Source organism: Strongylocentrotus purpuratus, unplaced genomic scaffold, assembly GCF_000002235.5.
Source record: "Strongylocentrotus purpuratus isolate Spur 01 unplaced genomic scaffold, Spur_5.0 spur5_scaffold_14, whole genome shotgun sequence".
Taxonomy (NCBI): domain Eukaryota; kingdom Metazoa; phylum Echinodermata; class Echinoidea; order Camarodonta; family Strongylocentrotidae; genus Strongylocentrotus; species Strongylocentrotus purpuratus.
In genome coordinates, this window is record NW_022145599.1 from 14,182,549 (window position 1) to 14,207,201 (window position 24,653).

Below are 24,653 nucleotides of genomic sequence, written 5' to 3' on the forward strand. Positions count from 1 at the left end.
AACCATAGAATCTGTTTAATTTTAGGGTATAATCTTAAAAGTCTTTTATTTGTTGTTGTTGTTTCAATAATTGACATATATAAATCACTTACTCTCAGTCATTCAATTCAGTAACCTTTTTTCACATCTGAAATCACATTTTGTGATCTGACATTTTTTTTTTAAATCGACACCTCTCAGTGACAATATTGCAACATATACGTGTCAATGCCTTCCTCTTTACAATGACAATCACTCTGAAATTACTGAAATAACTGAAATATGTCCTTCATTTTTTTTTTCAATATCATATATAGTGGTAAAACTGCAGTGAAGAATGTTTGCTTGCACTACATAAGGTAGTAAAGATATCAAAGGTTGCACTCTGCTGTGTACATCCTTTAGGCATTAGGCTACGGGAAGATTTTTGTCATAAAAATAATAATTCACTGATAACAAATGTTGCTACAAATGGTAAGCAATGCCCATAATGCACTTCAATCCATAGTTTACAAGTATTCAATAAGACATTGGAAATCACAGTTATATCACGATCACATGTCGGCTTTAAACTTTTAAGTACAATTGGAGATGTCCCGACTGCAAAACAAGATCAGGTCCTCTGATTTTCTTCACGTTTTCTGCAACTTCTGGTTAGTTGTGGCTATCCTTTCATATCTGGACTTGTCTGTAATAAAATAAGGAGAGCAAAACATGATCCATAGTAGTTGCTTACCTATATTGAAGGTGTGTGGTTTTTTTTAAAGGTGAAAAAAAGGCTTTAAGTCTACGCCTTTTATTTTAATATGAGAAAATATTGTTTGTGATGACTTCAAAGGAAATAGAAGTAATTTGTCATACACCTTTAGTTAAAAGAAAAGATTATTTGTTCAAGGATATTTTTAATTTCAAAACTTGTTAGTGCAATGCAATGTAATCCTACATGGAAAATGTATCACCTGATTCATTAAAACCGAATACCTACATATATGTGTAAGACTTCTCATGAGAGACAAATGAACAGTCATTAAGGTATATGATCGATGCTCCATCAATACACATTTCAATGAGAAAAACTTTTCACATCTCAAGGAAAACAAAAAATGTGGTTTTTACTACCAAGGACAGAAATGACCTTAGAAATGAAAACTCATGAAAGGGTACTAGAATGAGCAAAGAGGCTATAAAACATTGGTATTACAGTGGTTCAAGTTATTATGAAAATAACAGGTTGGAATTCCATAGCGATGTTCAACAAACTTATTCTTCTGATTCATCTTTCTCTCCCTTTTATTCTTTTTTTCCAGTGAGAAACATTAGAGACTCACCTTTCTCATGGGGCTTTGCTGTAGTTCCAAAGAGCTCTCTAAAGGACCTGGACTGAGCTAAGAAATGCCTGGCTTGCTCAATCTCTGCCGTTAGCAGTCTCAGGTCGTCGCTCTCAAATGTAGGTAACACAGGGTACTGTACAAGAACACACAAGTAAACCAAATGAATACAATGAATTTCTTTTTTTTCTCTCTTTCTCTCCTTCTCTCTCTCTCTCTCTCTCTCTCTCTCTCTCTCTCTCTCTCTATATATATATAAGTAACATTGTTAATGTCTTTCCTGTAACAAAGTATGCATGATTGAGAAAGGGGTTTACATTGGACTTTATTGATAATTTTTTTTTTTAATTTTCCATGTTTCAAGAATGACATCTCAGCCCTGTATTATAAAGATTTGCGATTGATTCAAATCAATCACGACTTGAAACTAATCACAAACTTGTACTTAAGAGATAAAAGTTGCGATTAATTTCAAGTTGCGATTGATTTAAATAAATCACGAACCGTTATAAGATGGTAGCCCCGTCTTATAAAGAGTTGCGATTGAAAGGCTAAAACAACTCATACATATATGGATATGCTAAAGATTTTCACTGAGTATAGCAGAAAAAAAGAAAACAATCTCGTAATGATATGTATATCTCATTAGTCTACAGTTAATAGCGCCACCTTGTGGTGATATGTCAGATAGACAACAACACAGGCACAACACTGTATGGATGCTACCGTGCAAGTCTCATGTACTGATAAGTATGTATCAGGTAATACAGTATCAATAAATCGGAAACTATTTTTTTGCATAGGTCGCATAAACAAGCATCTCTCATGCGAATAGGGCTCCTAGATATTGCCAAGATTTTGTTTAACATTGTTCAAAACGTAATCACTCACGTCTGTATCCTTGAAGTCACTCTCCAGGAGTCGATGAACAGCGAGGTCTCCGTCCATCCCGGCAAAGATACGATGATAGCGCCCTCTACACATGGCAGAAAGCTGCCTCAGGAAGGTGTTCGCAGACCTGTTTGATACAAAGGTAGTTAGAGGATAATATTGAAGATGCTGGATGCAGTGTAACTGTGGCAAAAGATCTCACAAAAGCATGTTTATACACCATTGAAAATGTTGGTGCAAACGAAGGATTTTCACTTGTAATCTAATTATCAGTTTGAAAATGAATACCATACATATGTGGAAATCCTGTTCTTTCTATACTGATGTTTCCCCCCGACTGTACATGTAATTTTTAAATTACGCCATCAATCATATTGAAACCGCCCTCTCTTCTAAAATGCCTAGAAAACAAAGCAAAGGAAAATCTCTGCAACTATACCAGTGAGGGAAAACCCCTGATTCTCTAATTCAAAAATAGCATTATGAGCACTTTATTTACAGAGATTGCTATGAACTCTGACCCCTCATAGATATCAAAGCTACATTCCCTTCAAAGAAATCTAATAGAGACAAGCATGAACAATCTTTGTAACTTCAAAACTTCAAAACTTCAAATGAGCAGGCATGAAATGTTGAATGTACACCTATGCATTTTTTCCCCTTCTCATTTCTCTATGTATTTCTTTCTAATTCTATCCCTCTGCACCTCAGAATAGTTTACTAGATCGATGGCGCATAATAAATGCTGTATTATTATTATTATTATTATTACAAAACAGGAAATTCATCACGGTTTAATGTCAATACTCACTCGTCATTGCAGTTGAATGAGATGGTGTGAACCTTGACCCCTCGCACTGTGTTGACCTGGGCGATCTCTCTGAAGACCTTGGAGGTGCTGCTGTCTGGCTTGCCGTCCGTTAGCAGGTAGATGGCATCAACGTCTTTCTCTCGGAATGCCTCCTGGAAAAAAGAATATGAATCATAAATGCCGACAACATTAATATAAGTGGAAATATATTAAAGCCCCATTGTATTACTTGTAGCTACTTGCTCCCTCTATATAGAAAACAATGCCTAATCGGTGACCATTGGTCTCCATGATCCTCTTTTTCTTATGTTAATTGAGAGCCGAGTTGATGAGATAGCCACCTGTCAGTGACCACCCTGGGTGGTCTAATCCCTCCCGACCAAACTAGTACAGACAGGCTTTAAGAGACTGAAAACTAATATGAAAATTTGGGATTTGATGCTCGGCAAGATTCTTTGTTTAATGATGACAGAGCATGCACAAGATTCACAACTTAATACCTTAATCAAAAGTGGCAACTCGTGTTAGTTCTATTATAAGACTAGAGTTCTTGTAACAGCTCTTGGACTATCAAATGTCCGAGACTGCTATGAGAAGAAAAAAAAACATCATAGGAAATTCAAAGTCGGCAATCAATTATTACTGGAGTATGGTGGTGGGAACGTATTTGCAACAAGAACATACTGCTAAATCATTTCCTTGCTAGAGAATGATGAAAGCTGAGGATTCCAATATCTCAATACAAATATAAAAAAACAGAAAAACATAAACAATGAAATAACTGCACTGTTTGAGAATGGACAGTCGACCTCGAAATCAAGCCTCCATGAAAAAAAGAAATGCGTATATGAATTGGTAAATGCTCCTGAACACTAAAGAGTCATTCAATGAGCTTAAATGATCGAGGGGTTGAGGCGATCCATTGTACAGTGAAACCTGTATATAAAGACCACCCAAGGGAGACAAGAAAAGTGGTCTTTATTGGCAGGTGGTCTTTATGTACAGGTCCCTTTAGTACATGTTTCAATGAGAAACCATTTTCAAGGGAAACAAAAAAATGTGGTCTCTGTAGACAGGTGGTCTTTCTATACAGGTGGTCGCTAAAGCAGGTTTGACTGTACTTACACTGAGAGCTTCCAAGGTGCATGTGTTTCCCGCTGGTACAAAGGATGAGACCCATCTGACTGCATCGTTGCAGTTTGCATCCGTAGGTTCAACGATGTGCGGCCTCCAGGGCTCAATGTCAGCTGAGAACCGGACAATGTTGAAGCTGTAATAAACAATCAACAAGAATATCAAATCAATTAAAACTGGGCATATAGATCACCTAACTTTATTCCGATTCAGTTGGCATAAATTAAATACTGATTTTTGCCATACAATCATTATTTAACGGAAACTATTTCAGGCAGTAAAGCAATATGAGTGCATGTGGGCATATCTGCTCGTGGCATACTTTCATTTGCTATCATGCTGCTCAATGTTTTAAACTACCTCCTGGCCTACTAGAATTATTAATGATCATTTCTCATATTTTTAAGTGACTGATTGTCTGTGGTGTGGACTAATCTAGATTGCAGTCATTTCTCCTAGTTTACTCAGAACCAAATAAGAATGTGGCAAGAATTTACAGGGTAAGAAGTTAACACGTTATGCTTCCATAACAATAGCAATAACTGTTTCTAATTAGCACTTTACCAGTTACAACAAAACAGGCCAAAGAACTAACAATATTATTAACCCAGTCACTGTTGTGATTTTGCACTTTACATTGCACACTCTCCACTCCTTTAAAGCCTTGCTGCGCTCCTTATAGCTACTTGTGGCCTCTAAATAACAAACAATGCCTAATCGGTGACCATTGGTCCCCCTAGTTGATGAGATAACCACCTGTTCGTGACCATGCAGGGAGGTCTAATCCCTCCTGGCCAAACTAGGTGCTATCAACTCCATCATGGCATGCAAGACGTACCTGATATTCTCTCTCTTGAACTGATCCCAGATAAGAGCCACTAGGTCTTTCTTCAAGTCTTCCATGTGGGTAACCATGGAGCCAGATGTATCCACCAGAACAATCACCTGAAGAGATGAGAACAATGATGATGATGATAACAATTATCATTCTAAACATTGTTTAATCTGCTGAAGTCTGAGCCACACAATGACAAAGGCTAAAACGTTTTCATGAAAAAGAATGATATTTTTCATCCTCAAAAACTTGACAAAGAGTGTACAAAGAATCATTTACAGAGAAAGTCACAAAAAACAGTTTTAATGTCACATCAAGTATGAATATTAGAAATATATAAAGATGTGTTATGATTGAAATATTTATTTACATATTTGCAATGTCATCAGCATATTTCCTAACATTACCAATTTTCGCAATCATTGAAATGCCTGACCCTGAAATAGTCATTAAAAAATTATCCTCAGACATGTCGTGGCAAATGCATTGATGAGATGTTCTATACATTTGTTTTCTTTCTTCACTGTTTAATCAATTCAAGGCAGGTTTTTTCATTGATTTATTTCAATTTTATTATTTTACTTTATTAGTACTACATGTACTATTATCATAAGGATTCAGTTTCTTACATGAAGGATAACATCAACATAATTGTAACTTCCAAACAAACCAGAACTTGTGAAGAGCGCCACCTTGTGGCGAAGTTTAGACACTGTATATAATTAGATAGGGCTGACGATATGAACCCGGGAAACCAAATGGTCTTTCAACCTTCTTTTTCTGTCAAGAAAGTGCTCTATTTACTTGAATACTGGACATGAATCATGGGATAGGTCACTAGAGAACGCATTTGTTTGCATGGAGAATGTTTCGATGAGAAGAAAGCAGAATTAAAGTTTGTTTTAGACAGATTATAACCAGTTTTTCATCGATTGACCTGTCTTAGTTGAACTGTGTAGCTGTATTGAGTAAGTGCAATGCACCGTGACAATTTGCTAGTATTTACACCTGAGATACACGTGAGAACTTATTACGAGGTGAATGACCTTTGCGACATGTGAGTGTTGTGGGAGCAAAGTAAAGAGGACAGAGCTGAGAAGCGTATGGAGCAAGTCAGATCACGGGTTCAAATATTAAGGCGCCAGTCAGACGAATGAGAGAACAAGAGAGATTTTACAAGATGGCAATATCTAAATTATGGCACCTACATTAGTTGAAAGACCAAGCTGTTTCACTGCTGATGAGGTCTAAGGACTATGTGCGTGAAGTCACCTGAATTCTGAATAGAGAACGAAACCAAGTAATAGATGACATGGATCCATACTATGCACCCTCACAGTTGAATGGAGAAGATGTAAGGCAAGAGAGTTATCTTTTGCAAGATGAAGATCCTTTTATGCCCCAAGGCCAAGCATCAAGTTTGGAGAGTGAAGATCAGCATGTAGCACAATCAGGAAATAGGCCTAGAGTTAATAGACCTAACATGGCTGCCCCAAGGGAGAGTCCTGAGAGTATGAATGGAACAACAGACCATATATCTGCCGCTGCTGGAAATATGATAGACCCAATGATAATTTGTATGCAGCAGCAAAACCAACTTATGCAAATGTTGGTTCAGTGCAACATGAGAGCATCGTTGCCATCACCACAGGTAAAACCATTTTGTGGTAACCCACTGGAATACAGGTCGTTTATTAAGTCCTTTGAGCATGCTGTAGAGTCCAAAACTGCAGATAACACGGATCGGCTGTATTACCTGGACCAATACACTAGAGGGGAAGCAAACTCCATTGTCAAGAGCTGTATGTATGGACCAAGTGAAGCAGGCTACCTAAAGGCAAAGGAGCTGCTAAGGAAAAAGTTTGGAGATAAACATAAGATAATGGAAGCTATGATGAATAAAGCTTCACAATGGCCTGAAATCAAGTCAGAAGATGGAGAGGAGCTTCACAAGTACTCCACATTCATAACTGAGTTGCATAACATGGCGATAGATTTGAACATGGAAATGGAAGTGAATCACACACAAAATGTAAAGATGGTCATAGGAAGGTTGCCTTTTAAGTTGAGAGATAAGTGGAGGTACAAAGCTGATGACATTGTAGAAGAACGGCAAAGGAGAATTACATTTGGTGATGTGCAGGCCTTCATTGCCAAACAGACCAGGATTATGACAAACCCAGCCTACGGGGACCTGAAATACACACAGTCACAGAGTCAGGGAAGAACACCTGGAAGGCTTGGAAAGTCTGCAGCTCCACATAAAGCCAGCCTTAACACGGCTATGAGACAAGACACAAAGACAAGTGGCAATGGTCAAGAGTTTGCACATACAGCCAGCAATGACACAACTATGAAAGTTGGAATAATGGAAGGAGGAAAAGAAATCTGCACTTTCTGTAATGATGAGAGCCACCAAATCGAGGAATGTAAGGTGTTATCATCACAGCCTTATGATGACAGGATAACCTTCTGTAAGAAAACTGGGCTATGTTTCAGCTGTCTAAAGAAGGCCAGGCATATTGCCAAAGATTGCAGAAGGAAATTAAAATGCAGCAAATGTAACAGACTGCATCCGACAGCATTACACAGAGACTGGAAGGGTAATTCTAACAGTAACAGTCAAGATAGCAACAATGCTGACAGACAACATGTCAGACTGCAGCCCCAAGAGGCAGAAGCATCGTTCACCCCTTCAGTAGTGACACAGATAAACAATCATGAAAATGATGATGGAAATGTAGATGATGGCCAACAAGCAACGGCAAGGAATATCAAGTGCAGTTATATTGATTCCAGAGCTGAGTCAGCTGACGTACTACCTGGAATAGTCCCAGTGCTGATTCGTTCACAAGACACACAGGTCCAACTGAAGACATATGCATTGATTGATTCAGGAAGCAATGCAGTATTTTGCACGGATGAATTGGCAAGAGACCTAAAGGTTAAAGGGAAAAAGATGAACATTCACATGTCAACCATGACAGATGAGAAGGTGGTGTCAAGCCATATCATAAGTAATCTGGAAATTACTGATTTACATGGACAGAACAGCATAAACCTTCCTGAAGTATATGCTCGAGAGCAGATACCAGTGTCAGAAGATGACATACCAAGAGAAGGAGACCTCGTGAAATGGCCATACCTTCAAGACATCCAGCTACCGACCTCAGATGAAGATGTGCATGTTGGTCTGTTAATAGGAAGTAACATTCCAAGGGCCATGGAACCAGTCGAGGTCATAAATAGTGAAGTACCTAACGGCCCTTTCGCATGTAAGACAGCTCTTGGCTGGATAGTGTACGGAGCAACTAAGGATCAGGCCAAGCAACATACAATTCATTCTCACAGAGTAAAGGCCAAGACAAACATAGATCAACAACTCGAAAGTCTGTTCAATCAGGACTTTAATGAGCGAATTATCAACGACAAACAAGAGAAGTCGCAAGAGGACTTGTCCTTCATCAAGAAAGTTGAAAAGTCAATTAAGCAGCAAGATGATGGACATTTTGAAATTGGTTTGCCTATGAAAAGAGAGGAAGTTAAACTTCCTAACAATAGGAGTCAGGCAACGCAGAGGGCGGCTCACTTGAAGAAAAGGTTTGAGAGGCAGCCAGATTTCAGACAGGACTACACCGAATTTGTGACCAAGATGCAGAACAAAGGTTATATGGAGAGGGTGCCCGAACATGAAACCAAGAGGGATGATGGCCGTGTTTGGTATTTACCACACCATGGAGTCGTACACCCACAGAAGAAGAAACTTAGAGTCGTCTTTGACTGCTCGGCCGAATTTGGAGTGTTCTGTCTCAACCGAGAGCTGTTACAGGGGCCGGATCTAACTAACACACTGTTTGGAGTTTTGACAAGGTTTCGGCAAGACAAAGTGGCCTTGATGGCGGATATTGAAGGCATGTTTTCGCAAGTTCGAGTACCCAAAGACGACAGAGATCTCCTTCGCTTTCTTTGGTGGGAGAAAGGAGACATTGAGCAGCCCTTGACTGACCATAGAATGAAAGTACATGTATTCGGAGCAGTATCATCCCCATCATGCGCTAACTTTGCGCTGAAGAGAGCAGCTCAAGAACAAGCAGACAGTTTCTCAAATGAAGTCACAAGCACAATTCAGAAGAATTTCTACGTAGATGACTGTTTGTTCTCAACTCCCAGTGTACAACAGGCAGTTAAATTGGCAACAGATGTAACAGCTGCATGTGAAGGGAGAGGATTTCATCTTACCAAGTGGGTTTGTAACGAGCCAGAGGTAATGAAGACGATTCCAGAAAAGGAAAAGGCAAAGAGTGTTCAAGATCTGAGCTTAGACAACAAGAATCAAGTCACAGAAAGGGCCCTTGGCATCATATGGTCCACAAGTGAAGATACATTTGGTGTCAAGATAGATCTGAAGGCCAAACCGCTGACAAGAAGGGGGATTTTATCCACAGTGAGTTCTGTGTTTGACCCTTTGGGCTGTGTATCACCAGTGGTGCTGCCAGCAAAACAGCTCCTACAGACATTGTGCAGATCTCAACTAGGATGGGATGCAGAAATTCCAAGTGAGCTGATGAGGAAATGGCTACAATGGAGGACTGAGTTACCAAAGCTCATGCAATTCAAGATGGAACGATGTCTGAAGCCAGACGGCTTCGCACCACAATCAGTCACCCTGCATCATTTCTCCGATGCGAGCGAAAAGGGCTATGGTGTTGTCTCATACCTCAGATGGGAGAATGAAGACGAGGTACGGATGAAATTCTTGACAAGTAAGGCAAGAGTGGCACCATTGAAAGAGGTGTCCATTCCCAGAATGGAGTTGACAGCAGCGAATGTAGCAGTGAGGATAGACCATATGATCAAGCAGGAGCTAGATATTCCTATTGAGGAAACATACTTCTGGACAGATAGTCAGACTGTACTTGGATACATCAATAACAGTACTGCTAGATACAAGACTTTCGTGGCAAATAGACTAGCCGTGATTCGTGATGGATCAAAGCCTTCTCAGTGGCGATATGTCGAGTCTTCGCTCAATCCAGCAGACATATGTTCGAGGGGAATAACAGTGGACAAGTTTCTTGAACTTGAATATTGGAAGGATGGACCAGCTTTCCTTCGGCACCCAGAGAAGGAGTGGCTTGCAACGAGTGAAGTCCCTCATTGCAAATTGATAGATGAGTTGGAAGTAAAGAAATCCTGCCTTGCCACTGAAGTTACCCCAGAGAAAGAAGTGCCAAACCACACTCATGAAGTGATTCATCACTACTCAGACTGGATTAGGATGAAGAGAGCAGTGTGTTGGCTGAGAAGATTCATAAGATGGATCACATTGAAATCTGAGGCCAAAGATGTGTCCGAAGGTGACAGTTTGAAAGGACGGATTACACTCCAGGAAATGGACGCAGCTGAGATGGTGATCCTGAAGTTTGTGCAAAAGGAAAATTTTGCACAGGAAATCAAATGTCTGGAAAGCAAGGACCCCTCTGGGGTACAAAGAGGAAGACAGAAACCAGGAGTGAAGAAAACCAGTCCAATCTATAAGCTTGATCCAGTGCTTGATGAGGGACTGTTAAGAGTGGGAGGAAGACTCCAGAAGAGTTCCCTACCAGACAATGCAAAGCACCAAGTAATTCTCCCAAAGAAAGGGCATGTCTCAAAGTTGATCCTGGAGAATCTACATAAAATGTCAGGACATATGGGGAGGAATTACATGCTGTCCAGCCTTCATCAGAAATACTGGATGCCCAGTGCCAATGCAGCTATCAGGAGAATGATCAGCAGCTGTATTTCTTGCAGACGCCATAGAGCTAAGATTATGCAACAGAAGATGGCAGATCTGCCAGCTGATCGAGTGAGACCTGATGAACCCCCCTTTACGAAGGTTGGAATTGATTACTTTGGACCATTGGTGGTGAAGAGAGGGCGATCAGAGGTAAAAACATATGGAGTGATGTTCACCTGCTTAGCTATCAGGGCAATACATATAGAGAAGGCCGAGAGTCTGAGCACTGACTCATGCATTGCTGCCATTAGGAGATTCATCGCCAGACGGGGAACAGTAAAAGAAATGAGGTCAGATAATGGCACAAACTTGATCGGAGCACAAAGAGAACTAAAACGTGAGATTGAGAACTGGAATCAGGCTCAGATCAGTAATGCTATGTTGCAGCGCAACATCCAGTGGACATTCAACCCTCCGGGTGGCTCCCATCACGGTGGCGTGTGGGAGCGTCAAATTCGTACTGTGAGGCAGGTGCTCTTCAACTTGGTTAGGCAACAAAGACTGGACGATGAAGGTTTACAGACCTTCCTGTGTGAAGCTGAAGGTATCATCAATGGGAGGCCTATAACCAAAGCCTCAAATGACCCCAACGACTTGGAAGCATTAACGCCAAACCATTTGCTTCTGATGAAGTCCCAACCAGCACTACCTCCGACAATAACTAGAGAAACTGATATCTATGTAAGAAGAAGATGGCGACAGGTCCAGTACATGTCGGATCTGTTCTGGCGCAGATGGACGAAGGAGTATCTACCCCAGTTACAGCAAAGGCAGAAGTGGGTGGAGCCACATCGTAATCTTCAGGTGGACGACTTGGTGCTCGTGGTAGATCAGACAATACCACGAAACTCTTGGTTGCTGGGCCGAGTTACTCGAGTACTTCCTGATGCTGAGGGCTTGGTTCGAAGAGCAGAGGTGAAGACGAAATTGGGCGTCTACTTAAGGCCGATCAGCAAGCTGTGCTTCATATTGGAAGGGGACGCGTAAGCAGAACGAGTTATTTGACACCCACTGGATCAATGTGAAATCGTTTTTTGGAAACCATTTTTTTTGTGAATATCGAGCTTGTGAAATTTGAAATAGAAAGAGAAACCGCCACAAGTTTTTTGTGAAATTAGAAATGGAGATCATTTACCTTTTCGCAATGGAGGAGCTTAATTGTTCGCCAAATCACCTTCACACCTTTGAAAATGATATTTGTTGATATTGGAGCCTACAAGTGAAATTTGATCTTTTTTGTGAATCGCCTGTATCACCGCTCAGCTAAAATTGGATCAATGTGAAATCGTTTTTGGAAACCATTTGCTTTGTTGATATTGGAGCCTATTTTAATTTTTTATCTTTTGTGAATCGCTTGTATCACCGTTCAGCTGAAATTGGATCAATGCAATTTGCCATTAATGAAAACAAATATGTTTTGATTTGCAAAACATAATTTGTGAAAAGGAAGCATTTCTACAACGTTTAAAGTTTATAAAATTGGTTTTAATACCACAAGGAATTACATTTGAAAAGCCAGTTGTGCCTGGATTTGGATATCATCACGTTTGTTTTGAAATTTGATGACCATCAAGAGCTCACTTTGATTCTTTCGCGAAGAGAGGAGCACGTTTATCGCGATAGGCTCAAGTTTACATGGAGAGACTGAAAGTATGTACTGTAATCCTGTGCATATGGAGCCATAACATTGAGGTCTGATAATATTAGCGAGCCAAGTGGACATGGACATAATTGTGCTACGCTTGTTTGAACAGAACTATGAAAAAACTCTAACAGAAGACTGAAAGAAACTCTGTTTAAGATGCATGAAAGTTATAATTGTTTTTTGGAAACAAATTTGTCTAAGTTTGGTGTACTGTACCAATCCCATCATTTGTTTTGATGTAAAGTTAAAGAGCAAAAGGAAATTCATACAAGTTATTTATATCATGCTACATTTCACAATAATTGATTAATGCTTGTAAGATTGATTTCTTGTTGTTGCTTGGAAACAGGTCTACTCGTTTTTCAAAATTTATGACTGACGTATTTTGGAATGAAGACATTTCTGAATTGCATTTTTGAGTATTTTGGGGGGCAAAATTTGGATAAAATGGCAGTCACTAAAGAAATTTTGGTATTCATGTATAACCACTAAAATATAGAGTATCAAACAGCTAATTGTCACACATACCAGTACAGTATTTCATTTCGCTTTGGTTTTTCAGTGTAATTTACATACACTGTACATGTATCTTTAATCAAGGAATTTCCAAGCAAGTTGACAGACATTTTTGAGGACTAAATGGAACATCTTTTTTTGTAATGATAATTTGTTCCTTTTAATACAACTTGTGCATGATTCTGATAAGTTGTAATATCTTTGAAATCAACAGACATATTTTGGAAACCATGACAATAAGTTTAGAAGGTTAGCAATGTTCTGTAAATCATGATTTGGGTTTCTTGATGTGTTGCCAACATGAGGATTGTAAGGGTTGTTTTTCTTTTTAAGATTCTGGGTATTAAATGCCATATGCTCACAGTAAAGGCAAATGCAGTGTGTATCTGAGTTTTGAATCAAAAGTTATATATTCAGACCACAAGACATTGCCAGTTGTCTTGAAAGTGTTAAGAGGTGTTGTTTTTAACGACTTTCATGTTGTTCAATGCAAAGTGCATGAATTTAATTCAGTTGAAATTGCAAACATCAAGGTGTTTCATTATGCAAACGATAAAGACAATAATATTGCCATTGTGTTATGGTATTTTGCTATAAACATGAGTCAAAAATTATTATGTGCATTATTGTTTTTTGAAACAATTTTTTTTTTTTATTGATTGTTTTTTATACATGCCATTTATTCTTGGTAGATACGTTATAATGTTAGATGTAACATGACACAGAGATAGTTAAGAAAATATTCTTGGTAGTTTTGATTATTTAGTACATGTATTGTTTCATTGAGCCTTGTATACATGTATGTCAGGTATGCCAAATAAAAAATAGCATCCGTGTTGTTACGAAGCGAGTATTGGCTTTCGGTTCATAGAAAAATTGCAGCTATGTTGTAAGTTGTTATTCGCTCTATTATGAGTGGTATAGATAGATTGTGAAGTTCCAATCATTTGGCAGGATGAACAGTACGTGTATACCAAGGACAGTTAACACTTGACAGTTTTATCAGTTTAAAAGCGTTCTGTATTTGTTGTTGCGAAAAACCTATTTTAGGAAATCAGTATCACCGTCACAGTTTGTGACTTGCTTTATTGATTATCACTGTGCATTACATGAGTAATTAGGTTTTAGTTATACGCCGATAGGCTACAGTAATTTGTTGGTAGATTGATGAGTGAGCTAGAGATTTAGGATCATTTTATTGGCATTTGTGTTTGAGTACATTGGAAGCTCAGTGTAACAAGGTCTTTGGGGCCCTTAATTCCCAAGTTTTGACAGGAATGTTGTTTTTATTGGACTTCGTTCAACCGAGTTTCCGTTGTATGTTAATGTTTATTGATTAAGTGTTATAGAATGGTAATTTCCAAGTGATTTATATTGAAAATTAAGGGGCCGGAAATGTAACTTCCAAACAAACCAGAACTTGTGAAGAGCGCCACCTTGTGGCGAAGTTTAGACACTGTATATAATTAGATAGGGCTGACGATATGAACCCGGGAAACCAAATGGTCTTTCAACCTTCTTTTTCTGTCAAGAAAGTGCTCTATTTACTTGAATACTGGACATGAATCATGGGATAGGTCACTAGAGAACGCATTTGTTTGCATGGAGAATGTTTCGATGAGAAGAAAGCAGAATTAAAGTTTGTTTTAGACAGATTATAACCAGTTTTTCATCGATTGACCTGTCTTAGTTGAACTGTGTAGCTGTATTGAGTAAGTGCAATGCACCGTGACAATTTGCTAGTATTTACACCTGAGATACACGTGAGAACTTATTACGAGGTGAATGACCTTTGCGACATGTGAGTGTTGTGGGAGCAAAGTAAAGAGGACAGAGCTGAGAAGCGTATGGAGCAAGTCAGATCACGGGTTCAAATATTAAGGCGCCAGTCAGACGAATGAGAGAACAAGAGAGATTTTACAAGATGGCAATATCTAAATTATGGCACCTACATAATCTTTCACATATATATACATACCCTCTTCTCCACGACGGTGCCAAACGTTCTCCTGCTCGCTCCCAGGAGCCACTGGAGCCTGCGTAGATACCTCCTGAGAACAGACTCCACCTGCTGCTCATACTCCAGGAGCTCATGGACCTGGAGCTGAAGATGCTTCACTTTCCCCTGGAGACAAAAATGATGGAGAATGGGTTTAAAGCAGGACTGCACTACTTGTAGCTACTTGCGTCCTCTATATATAGCCAACAATGCCTAAGCGGTACCCGTTGATCCCCCATGGTCCCCTTTTTCTTATGTTAATTGAGAGCTGGTTTGATGAGATAACCACCTGCCGGTGACCACGCTGGGAGCTCTAATCCCTCTTGGCCAAACTAGTGCAGATAGGCTTTAAGTGAAATTGGCATTATATGTCTACAAATCTTTTTTTTTAAATATTTATTTACATATTAGAATTATTTTCAAATTTCATAATAACAATTTTCATCCAAAGATAGATAGATTGGAGAAAGTAACTCTGGAAGAGATAAATTAGTTGTAGGCAAAACTCTGAAAATATTTATTTCATAGCTGAAACTTGCATATTCTAATACTCCATTTTGTACATTTTTTCCATGGTCCTGATTCAATCTGGATGTAAACTTCCATTTTTACAAAACAAGTACATGTAATATAATCAAAATTTTCCATATGAAGATATGATATGAATTATTTGAAAATCACTTTAAAATTACAGGAGAAATTAATAACTCACCTTGATATTAACACTTGGAAATATCGTGCAATACCTGCAAATAAAATCAAAGATGAAATGCTTTTTATTCATTCAAATACAGAGAAAGTTGTGGAGAAAATGTTCTACCTTCACTAAAGACTAATGTAAACAAACACATATTCATAAGGCTGTATCATTGACAAATCAGGATGTCTTTTGATTACTTCTTCCTCTGTATTAGAACAGAGCTCAATTTTACAAATAATTGCACTCTGCATCGATCCTTCTATTTCACCCTCAGTCACCCTCATTACAGTCCCATGCTGTACAGTAGCTATAGAAAAGATGAGCTATTCCTTCAAATATGTTACAAATGTATGCTTTCAATACTCACTTGGCCGATACAGTTTTGTTGAGTGTGTTGATATGGCGCTTTGCATGGGCACAGTCTGGACCCGAGACTAGCTTGGAAAGATCGAGACGTAACTTGGCTAAGCAGTACTTCTTCAACCACTGTTAAAAATACAAGGATCAGGGATATCAAGATATCATCAAATACCATAAGCAGTGGTCTTTAATAGTAGGAATGCCTTCCCAACAGCTCATTGTTAGCCTTTGCATAAATGCTACGTTTACAAACGTTTACAAATTTGTGTTAAAAGGGTATCAACAACAGCAGACTTATAGATCTACAAGTCACAAGGTAGGAAAAGACAGATACAGTCAAACCTGTCTATAGCAACCACCCAAGGGAAACACAAAAAGTGATCTTTGTAGACAAGTTCCTTTAGAACATGTTTCAATGAGAGGGAAACCATTTTCAAGGGAAAGAACTTTGTAGACGGGTTCCTTTAGAACATGGTTCAATGAGAAACCATTTTCAAGGGAAACACAAAATTTGGCTTTTGTAGACAAGTTCCTTTAGAACATGTTTCAATGAGAAACCATTTTCAAGGGAAACAACAAATTTGGTCTTTGTAGACAGGTTCCTTTAGTACATGTTTCAATGAGAAACCATTTTCGAGCGAAACAAAAAATATGGTCTTTGTAGACAGGTGGAATTTGTAGACAAGTTCCTTTAGAGCATGTTTCAATGAAAGGGAAACCATTTTCAAGGGAAACAAAAGTGGTCTTTGTTGACAGGTGGTCTTTTTAGATAGGTAGTCTTTGTAGACGGATGGTCACTAAAGCAGGTTATGGATTACTGTGCCTACCAGGTTAGATGTCATGATATCCTCCCTGTCTGGAACAGAAGGATGCGGAACCATCTTCTTCCCTCCTTTCTTCCCTTCGGGATACTGTTTGTACACGGTGCCTGATGGAGGTAGGAAAGAAAAGGAAAGAAAGGACCAATTATGATACAGTGAAACCTGTCTATAAAGACCACCCAAGGAAGACAAGAAAAGTGGTCATTATAGGCAGGTGGTCTTTAAGTACAGGTTTGTTTAGTACATGTTTCAATGAGAAACCATTTTCAAGGGAAACAAAAAATGTGGTCTTTGTAGACAGGTGGTCTTTCTATACAGGTGATCACTAAAGCAGAATTGAGTGTACCATAAGCCCAAGCAGATCAAAGAGTATGAGATGAAATACTTGGATGTCTATTATCAACATCACATTTCAAGTTACAAATATGCCATGACTTCTTGAAGAACCTAAAATAAAAAATGTTTTTTGTTTTTTGTTTTTCACACTAGCATGTATATCCACCATACCATGACTCCCCTGCATACTTGAAAAACAAAATTTGTCCACACAGAGCTCATGGAACGTTTCTTCATAAACTTATCTATTGAAGCACAAGCTATATACTGTCCTATTTTTCTATTGATCAATTCTACTTCATATTCCACTAAATTCATTATAAAAATAAGAAGGTATCTTAATATCAGTGATGTAGTCAGAGGCAACAGTTTGGAGTCACCAGGTTGCTGTAAAATATAACCTTCCATAGAGTTTGTACACATAAGCCGGTCTGAGGTCAAGGCCACTAAAATATAACTTTGAGGCCAAACTCGACTACAACACTGCTTCATAATGGTTGCTTTCATCTGATATTGAAAAGAAGCCTTAAGGTTGAAAAGGGAATATCATATCAGCGCCCTGTCTTGCGACAACCAGATGCTCGTGATTGTATGTCACGGACAGATACAGATACAGATTGCAACTTTGTATGAAAGAGATACGGTATTAGAGACTAATTGTAAGATTTACGTTGCATCCAGATCACTATTGCAACTCTTGGTAAGACAGGGCCAGGTCTAAACATAAATCTGTGAATTTGTGGAGTATATACTCACCAACGTCATTCTTGTTTTCTGTGTAGAAGGGTTGTTTCTTGGCGCTGGTAGGGCGTTTCTTCTTCTCTTTTTCATTGCTGTTCTTAGAAAGGTGATTGCCTCTGTGTGGGTTCACTACTGGTTCTGGAGCTGTTAGCAAAGAGGGGAATAACAGAAATTTGACAATGGGGAGATTTGGGGTAAAATACAAAAATACACTTTAATAAAATATGTAACTGATATAAGAATACAAATTGGTAGATCTGCACTTGGTCCCACATCATAAAACAAAGTCTGCTTCATGCTGAAGTTCTGGGTATTTCTAAACCTACCAAATATTTCAAGGATTAAATACAAAATGATAAGAAATATATTAGCCAAGCTGTATTGCTGCATCAACGGTACACTCATCTCTCTGTCTTTGCCTACAAACTGACTCTGATTGACCCCTGTTCAAAACTGAGATGGTGACGTAAAAGGTTGGCCCACAGACATACATAAACACATACGACTGATGGACGCCTGTTAAAGCCCCACTGCACTAAATATAGCCACTTGTGCCCTCTATATAACAAACAATACCTAAGCCTGTTAAAGCCCCAATGCACTATTTATAGCTACTTGTGCCCTCTATATAACAAACAAAGCCTAAACGGTGACCGTTAATCTCCCATGTTCCCTTTTTTCTTATGTTAATTGAGAGTTGATTGAGAGCTGTCAGCGACCATGCAGGGAGGTCTAATCCCTCCTGGCCAAACTAGTGCAGATAGGCTTAAAAAACCTTCTTACATATGTGCATCCTTCCCCTGACTTACGTGTAGGTACCAGAGCCTTCTTAGAGGCACTGCTCGGTCTCCATGCTATTGTCCTTCTCTCTTCTCTCTCCTTGTTGTCTTGAATTTGCTGCAGAAATAAATTTATCAATCAATTGCAAAAAGATTTACAATGTCATGTTGCAACAAGCTGAGTTCTATCTTACCAAATACATCTAAATATTTACTCTACATAGGTAATATAGGTACATAGGTATAGGTAAAGGTGTTGTGGTCTGTAGAGGTGTTGTGGTCTAGTGGATAAGTCACCCGACTGCAGATCATTAAGGTACATGGATTTGAGTCCCGCTGCGACACTAATGTCCTTTGGCAAGACGTTAATCTACATTTGCCACTCTCCACCCAAGTGTTAAATGGGTACAGGGTAGGATGCGAAAGTTAATGTGGTTGGATGAGCAAGTGGCACTTGTCAAATGGCAACTGGCCGGAATGCTCCCAGGGAGTGAAGAATGTACAGTCATTGTTTGCTGGTACGCCTGAATCCGATGACCGGGGTAATAATATGTACAGCGCCTAGAAACAAAGTATTAGGCGCATTATAAATGTGAGCTATTATTATATCTTACCAATCTAGCCAAGCTGAGTTCAGTGTGTTTAGGAGCTATCAGAGCTTTCTTGGCCGATGAAGGTCTCATAGGAAGCATCTTAGTGTCCTCTGTGTTCTTGTTATCCTGAAGGAAAACAAAAACATAATCATTTAATCATATTTTCAAAGGTTTTGTCCTGTTGGAAGGTTTTATAGGTAATGAAAGTCAAGATTTGTGTTACCGGTAATTGAGAACTTGTCTCGCAGTAGATTTAGTACTAATGTATTAATGTTTCATGCATTCTGTCAACATGGAAAATATTTGGTTGATTTTTTTTGTTTTACTGACTGAAAATAGCGATGAAGTTGCATGGCTTTATCTTGAAACCGACTTTCTGATACCATGACAATAAACTTATGAACTAAAATCAAAATGTGTAAAGCATAACCATGGCATGTACTATTAGAATGATTAGATACACTCAATGCAAGCTAGATGAGAAGAGATCCTTCCGAAACTCTGTTGCCACTATGAATACGCTTGAAAAAAATCCTACACAAAAAGAGAGAAACAAAAATTAACTGCTACATGTAGTTAAATTGTATATTTGACATATGGAGTATTAAGTTTCATAGTACTTACATATTTTGGTGACCTCCTTTTCACAGATTCCACCAGCATTGCACACTGTTGAAATAGATTATATGGGGGGAAAAGATGACATCAGAAATGAAAGAAAAAAAAATCAAAGTTTGTATAGCACATCTGTAGTCTTAAACTCAGAAGGTATTTGTACAATATACTCGCGAGTCGCGAGGAGTTTACTCTGTGACATTGTTTTAAATCAAAATAGAGTCTACTCTTTTATTAATTCACCGCAATGATGTGAGTACAATTAATCCATATTCTATTAACCTGCTGACTACTGCATTGTCAAAGTCCCATAGGCTTTATACAGGGACCACCCAGTTCCCATAGGCGATGGGTTGAATCATCCTTCAATCAACATATTCAGAATTTCTTTTAAAAATGCTACTCTTACTTTTTGGGAGTAGTTGACTGCTTTGTCCATTTCACACAGTATCAACTTGATATCGTCACTCTCGATGATCCCCGTCTCGCGGAACCAATGGAACCGCCCACCTGTCACGTGACCCAGGGTTCGCAGGCACTCGGCCGTCTGTGTGATGTTGGCGTAGCGACCGGGGTTAGCGCCCTCAGCGTTGTCGTAGTCGTCGACGTTGAATAGGATGGAATGGACCTTGGTGGATTGGCCGGCCGAGGCCTCCTCCATGAAGGAACAGATGACGTCCGAGGCCTGGTCTGGGATGCCGCTGGTGAAGAGATAGAGACCTCCAACCACTAGAGGGATAGAATGGATGGGACAGTGGAATCAGTTGCAGGATCTCCTAGCTGGCATTTAAGTCATGTTTTTACATTCAGTGTGTATTGTAATGAATAAAAAAGGAGGCCTGGTCTGGGATACTGCTGGTGAAGAGGTACAGACCTCCAACAACTAGAGGCACAGAATGGATGGAATAGTGGAATCAGTAACATGTTCTTCTGACATAAGACATGTTTCTAAATATATTACTCATTGCGGATATAGTATCAAAAGTAATATCGCTTGTGATATTCGTTTGTGTCTTAATGTATGGTCAACAATGGATCTAAAAGATCACAACGTTTCGTGTGCCACTGCATCACTTCGTCAGGTGATAAAATATGATGTAAGCAAGCGTATTTTATACAAAACGTTGTGATCATTTGGATCCCTTGTTGACCATACATTACGAGACAACGAATATCACTAGCAATATTATTTTTGATAAGTCATGTTCTAGGAATTTTTACATTCAGTGTGTAGTGTAATGAATAGAAAAGGGTGCTCAGGTAATAGAACTGATGTTGGTCTACAGTGAAATTGGTTCAAGGGTCTACTGGAATCAGGAGTGTCTAGGCAGAGTTGCCTTAAAACAGACCAGACCAAGGCCTGGTCTCGGAGACTACTGGTAAATAAGTTCAGACCTCCAACCATTAGAATGACAAAACATCTGTGAATGAATAGCATAATTAGATGATTGAGTCCAAGCTCAGTGGGTTCATACTGTTGCTTACATCATATATATATATATATATATATATATATATATCTCAGCATGGGTAAGACTGAACCTGAGAGTTCTCATGTAACCTAATTGAATTATAAGTTCGATTGAAAATGAAACCATCTTCAATGGATGAAAAAGAATCATCATACATTGAGAGATCCAATCAATTAATTTTTTATTGAGTACAGATATATTATTATGTAGATTACATGGGAATATCAACGGAACATACCTGACTGTTTTTTTCTGTCCTCTTCATTCTCCAGTGCCATTCTCAGAGCTGCTAGGAAGTTCCTGCTACCATTGCACTCCAAACCAAGTACCCACCTGAAACATGACAATAATAAAAACCATTAATCATACTTATTACCTCTATTTCAATTTTCTTTCTCTTCATCGGGCAAAATGGCAAATGTCCACTGATGCTTTCACAGATTTCAGGGTTTTTCTGACATTTCACTTTACTATGACTTGTAATGACTTGTTATGTTTTGTTTTGTTTTGTTTTGTTGTCCATTAACGAAGGCAACATAATCATGTGGGTAACTGTTAAAATGGCTTGGATATATGCATACATCTTTGTCACATATGCCTTCTTCAATGGCAATTTTTTTATGATGAATTTTAAAAACTCCATCAAAGAAAATATCACCACAAATTCTTCATTCACAAGTGACATTATCATCCATGCAGTTTGAAGTTCACTTTGATTTCTGGGACCTGTTGCATAAAACTAACCATTAATGGTAACTCTGCTATCAATGGTAACTACCATGGTAACATTGCTCAACAGCCAATCAAAATCAAGTATTCCATGGAAGTTCCCATCAATGGTAAGTTTTATGCAACAGGACCCTGATTATTCTTGTCAAAAGAAAAGATTCTGCACTTACTTCCATGCATTCTGCAGGTTCGCTACTGTAGGTTCCTGCAAACATGGTCTCCAGGCACGAGCTGTGCTGCCAAACCTAGGAGAAGATAAATGAAATTAGTTTAATCTATCGGATCTTTAAAACAACAACTGTAACACTAATAGTTTTGTATAGTGCAGTAAACTCATTCCCTCACTGACTTTGTAACCTTTGTAAATTTTACACATAGAATATAATAATGGTAGCTTTTTATATAGCGCACATGTCTGCCGTGCCTTGAGGCTCTTGGCGCTCCAACACTATAACCCCGGTCATCATACATTATACATTTCTTATCAAACTTACATTCTCATGTCAGATTACTTACAATTTTGATCATTTTGGATATTTTTTTTGACCTGAAAGTCTCATCACATTTACTATCTATTAGTCTCTATAATAAAGGTTTTACATATATATATGTTTTACAGAGTCTTTATAAATGTTTTACATAATGATGTTAATATATTCCCATATGATGACACAACAACCACATCAAATGATAAAGGAAGCATGGTTGCGAGAATGATGCAAGAGAATAATCTCTATTCTATTCAAGAAATCTTGATACTGTCATAATATTATAAAATCAAACCTGTCTACATCGACCGCCCACGGGAAACACAAAAAGTGGTCTTTGTAGACAGGTGGTCTGTGTAGACAGGTTCCTTTAGTATATGTTTCACTGAAAAAACCTTTTCAAGGGAAACAAAAAATGTGGTCCTTGTAGACAGGTGGTCACTAAAGCAGGTTCTTACCCAATGATGTTGAAGGCTTCTTTGTTTGCTAGCTGTTGTTCTAGGAGTAACCTGACTGAATGCTGGATGTGGACCAGATAGTTCACGTTGGATAGAGACAGATCTATCAAGATCACAACCCTAGAAAGAAGAACAAACCAAGTAAGTATCATGTAGAAAGTTAGACTTATGTAATGTTCTTTGTAACAACAAGAAACAGAGCATTATATGGCGATGGCTTTACACTAAAATGCTCTTTATTCTTTATTACAAAGTATATTTGTACATATAATTATCTCGCTCCCTCCCTCTCTGTCTCTCCTCTCCTCTCTGTCTGTCTGTCTCTCTCTCTCTTCCCTCTTCCTCTCTCTCTCTCTCTCTCTCTCTCTGTCTCCCCCTCTCCATCTCTCTCTCTCTCTCTCTCTCTCTCTCTCCTTTCTATCCCTCTCTCTCTATTTCTCCCTCCCTCTCTCTCTGTCTCTTTTCTCTCTCCCAGGAAAGAAGTCATCAAATTCCTACCTTCAACCATAGACCAAACACTGTACCTATATAGCCCTAACCCTGTATCTTTGACAAGAAAGATCCTGGAGACAATGAAAAGGTCACCAATACACCACACCATCACACCAGGGAGGGCGTTTCACAAAACTTGTCATCAGTGACAAATGACAATTAGTGTTATAAGCTACTGAAATCTTTGCTTCTGATTGGTTATCAGCAGATTTTTCACTGATTTTTTTATATTTGTCATTGAAAAAAGGTTTGTGAAACCCCCCCCCCCCCCCCCCCCCAAGACAATACTTACCTTTTCTCTGTGATGGTACCAAAGAGTCTTCTACTGTCCTTGGAGAGCCAATCGATCCTCCTCTCATAGAGCTTCACCATGGCTCCAAGCTGCTTCTGGTAGTCGTAGAGGAGAGTAGGATCCACGTGTACGTTCTTGATGCTTCCATCGTGCCACTCAAACTGGGTCATCGCTTTCTGCAATGCAAAACAAACAAGAAAAAAATATGAAAGAGGGGGGAAAAAGGCCAATGTAGCATATGTTTTTAAACAATGGCCCCCCAAAACAAACAAGACAGATAATTCTACTCAAAGCATTCAAAATAAACCACTGGAATATCAGCAGACAATCGAGAAACAAGTATGAAAGAGGGGAAAAAAAGCCAACGTAGCATATGTTTTTAAACATGCCCCCCCAAAAAACAAAAAAAGACAGTTAATTCTACTTAAAGCATCATAATACATGACAGGAACATCAATACACCTACTTGTTACAACAAAGCCTAAAACAATCTAATATATTTCTATTGTGAGGAGAATTTAAGAATACTTGAACTGTATAAACCTCTGATAAATAAGCTCTTCTATCAATACATATCTATCTTTCTCTTTGTAGAAAATGAAGATGATAGGCATCTGATAGGAAATGAGATAATGTTCTCTTTACAATATTGTGAAGATATATTTATGGAAAATGATATATGAACTTACTTCATGTGTCTGTGATCGTACAGATTTCCTGATGATTGGTATGAACTCTTCAATGGGTGCAAAGGCATTGGGGGCCAGCACCTGATACAATGTCAACCTCTTGGCTGTAACGGGAGAAGTCAAGAGATAATTCAATACATGTCTATACAGAAATCTGGTACCGGTAGTCAT

General features: G+C 38.7%; 1 protein-coding gene across 2 annotated transcripts in view; it reads right to left on the reverse strand.

Annotated features, from left to right (window-relative positions):
- Nucleotides 1–302: 302 nt before the first annotated feature.
- The window catches only part of LOC585640 (von Willebrand factor A domain-containing protein 3A), a 33,848-nt gene continuing 9,497 nt past the window's right edge, over nt 303–24,653 (reverse strand). For both annotated transcript variants that reach the window (XM_030984260.1, XM_030984259.1), the window contains 20 exons: nt 24,483–24,586; nt 23,794–23,969; nt 23,010–23,129; nt 22,234–22,308; nt 21,573–21,667; nt 20,272–20,591; nt 19,872–19,916; nt 19,269–19,373; nt 18,685–18,772; nt 17,891–18,019; nt 16,805–16,905; nt 15,985–16,103; nt 15,630–15,663; nt 14,897–15,043; nt 4,982–5,088; nt 4,135–4,279; nt 3,010–3,161; nt 2,199–2,325; nt 1,308–1,443; nt 303–667 (listed from right to left, as the gene is read on the reverse strand). In XM_030984260.1, coding sequence (XP_030840120.1) covers nt 612–667; nt 1,308–1,443; nt 2,199–2,325; nt 3,010–3,161; nt 4,135–4,279; nt 4,982–5,088; nt 14,897–15,043; nt 15,630–15,663; nt 15,985–16,103; nt 16,805–16,905; nt 17,891–18,019; nt 18,685–18,772; nt 19,269–19,373; nt 19,872–19,916; nt 20,272–20,591; nt 21,573–21,667; nt 22,234–22,308; nt 23,010–23,129; nt 23,794–23,969; nt 24,483–24,586 — 2,381 coding nt within the window. In that variant the 3' untranslated portion in view covers nt 303–611. The remainder of the gene's footprint in view (nt 668–1,307; nt 1,444–2,198; nt 2,326–3,009; nt 3,162–4,134; nt 4,280–4,981; nt 5,089–14,896; nt 15,044–15,629; nt 15,664–15,984; nt 16,104–16,804; nt 16,906–17,890; nt 18,020–18,684; nt 18,773–19,268; nt 19,374–19,871; nt 19,917–20,271; nt 20,592–21,572; nt 21,668–22,233; nt 22,309–23,009; nt 23,130–23,793; nt 23,970–24,482; nt 24,587–24,653) is intronic.